General features: G+C 41.0%; 1 protein-coding gene across 1 annotated transcript in view; it reads left to right on the top strand.

The window, feature by feature from the left end:
- The window catches only part of EDNRA (endothelin receptor type A), a 46,610-nt gene that overhangs the window by 36,327 nt on the left and 8,002 nt on the right, over positions 1–2,281 (top strand). Inside the window, exon 4 of the mRNA XM_006770156.2 lies at positions 1,073–1,271. Coding sequence (XP_006770219.1) covers positions 1,073–1,271 — 199 coding nt within the window. The remainder of the gene's footprint in view (positions 1–1,072; positions 1,272–2,281) is intronic.

Genomic DNA, 2,281 nt, shown 5'->3' with positions numbered 1-2,281 from the left:
AATCTTTCTTTAAACTTAACACTTAAATGTGATTATTATCACAAAAATATTAAAGTAAAAGGTAAACACAATTTATTAATGCCAATTTGTTTTTTAATTGACATAATTGTTCAGTTACATTTATATTCTATGCTTCTATAAAAACTGTTCTTTCTATTAGACTATAAATACTAAAGATTAGAAATCAGTGTGTCTTTAAGTCATTTTTATATATTCTAACTCAGGACCATAATGAAAGTGATATAGTCATTCTTTGACATTTACCAGAAATACTCTCTATTTACTAAAACTGCCACCCGGTAGAGGTCCACTGTAATTGTATTTTGAGGGTAGAAGAAAAAATGATGGACTATCTATGGTCACTATTCACTTAAGGATATCTAGCTCCACTTCATAGATAAGATTTCAAATGTTGTTGTTTTATAATATATAAAGAGACATAAGATATTACCATTACAAGTACCAGCAGCTTTCACTACTTCTCCTATCATCCAATTTCCCCCCTCTACCCCTCCTCATTAAGAAACATAAACACACTGCCCTGGCTGGTGTGGCTCAGTTGGTTGGAGTGTTGTCCCATGCACTGAAAGGTTGAGGGTTGGATTTCCAGTAAAGGTACACATCCAAGTTGCGGGTTTGATCCCTGGTCAGATGGTGCAAATGGGAAGTAACCGATGTTTCCCTTGCACATTAATGTTTCCCTCTCTCTCCCTCTCCCTCTCCCTTCCTCTCTCTCTCAAATCAATAAAAACATATCCTTGGATGAGGAATTTAAAAAAACAACCATAGACACTCCTATCTGATGCTGCCACATTCTATCTTCTCACAAGGTTATGCCAGATGCCAAATGAAGAGCTCAGACTTAGACTTGCCAGGCAATTGATTTCCAAGTGGGTAGAACTTTTAACGGCCTCACTTGTTTTTCACACAAGAACGCCAAAAAAAGTTCCTAAAAAGCCAATGGTTGGTCACTGGCCAAGCGAGGGAACCTGCCAGCATTTATAATTTTTTTAATTGAAATAATTCAAAATTTCCTAACACCTTGCTTCCATCACCCCATTTTTATTTTCAGATACAGAGCTGTTGCTTCCTGGAGTCGTGTTCAGGGAATTGGGATTCCCTTGGTCACTGCCATTGAGATTGTCTCCATCTGGATCCTTTCTTTTATCCTGGCCATCCCTGAAGCAATTGGCTTCGTCATGGTGCCCTTTGAATACAAGGGTGAACAGCATAATACCTGTATGCTCAATGCCACATCAGCGTTCATGAAGGTACAAATAGCTTAAAGGGAATTAACTGGGGAGAGGAGGAGGGCTTCACTTTTACTTTACCATCACCACGACTTGTTGATACCTCTGCAGTACCCAGTGTGGTTTACTCTATTAGTTCAGTCAAATATTCTTCAGTTGCATAAAAAGTAGATGTTAAACTAGGGCTTAGTTTCTTGAATAGAACAATTATTTTGTTTTTACTTTTATAACACAACTGTAGATACAACTTTTGTTCTCTACCAAAAAACTCAGAATTCTGAAATGCATTTATTAGGAAAGAGAGATTATATGTATAAAGTGCTACTTCCTATATAATGAAAGCCTAATATGCAAATTGACTGAACTGTGGAATGACTGGCCACTATGATGCACACTGACCACCAAGGGGCAGACATTCAATGCAGGATCTGCCCCCAGCCCAAAGGCCCCAGGACAGCCAAGGCGGGTGTGAGCAGGGCCCCCCCAAATCGCCCCTCCAGTTGCCCTGTGGGGGGTGGGAGGGTAGGGGAAGGCTGGGGAGTGGGCAGCACCAGGCCGGCCAAGGTGGGTGCCAGAGGGGCCCCCTAATTGCCCCACAGATCGGCCCTGATTGCTGGCCAGGCCTACGGACCCTACCTGTGCACGAATATCATGCATTGGGCCTCTAGTGTTTTTATAATAAGGAATACAGCACAACTTCCATCTGACAGACATGCTGATACTTATTTTTGGTTACTCAGGGAAATATATGTTGCTCACAAATTTTTTAAAGATAGATTTACTGACCTAACTGGTTTGGCTCAGTGGATAGAGCGTCGGCCTGTGGACTGAAGGGTCCCAGGTTCGATTCCGGTCAAGGGATTGTACCTTGGTTGCGGGCACATCCCCAGTGGGGGGTGTGCAGAGGGCAACTGATCGATGTTTCTCTCTCATCGTTGTTTCTAACTCTCTATCCCTCTCCCTTCCTCTCTGTACAAAATCAATAAAATATATTAAAAAAGAAAGAAAAAAAGAAAGAAAGTGTTTTCCTT

The sequence above is a fragment of the Myotis davidii genome, unplaced genomic scaffold, assembly GCF_000327345.1.
Source record: "Myotis davidii unplaced genomic scaffold, ASM32734v1 scaffold323, whole genome shotgun sequence".
NCBI classification, from domain to species: domain Eukaryota; kingdom Metazoa; phylum Chordata; class Mammalia; order Chiroptera; family Vespertilionidae; genus Myotis; species Myotis davidii.
The sequence above is the reverse complement of the archived record's forward strand: the minus strand, read 5'-3'. Positions and strand labels throughout refer to the sequence as shown.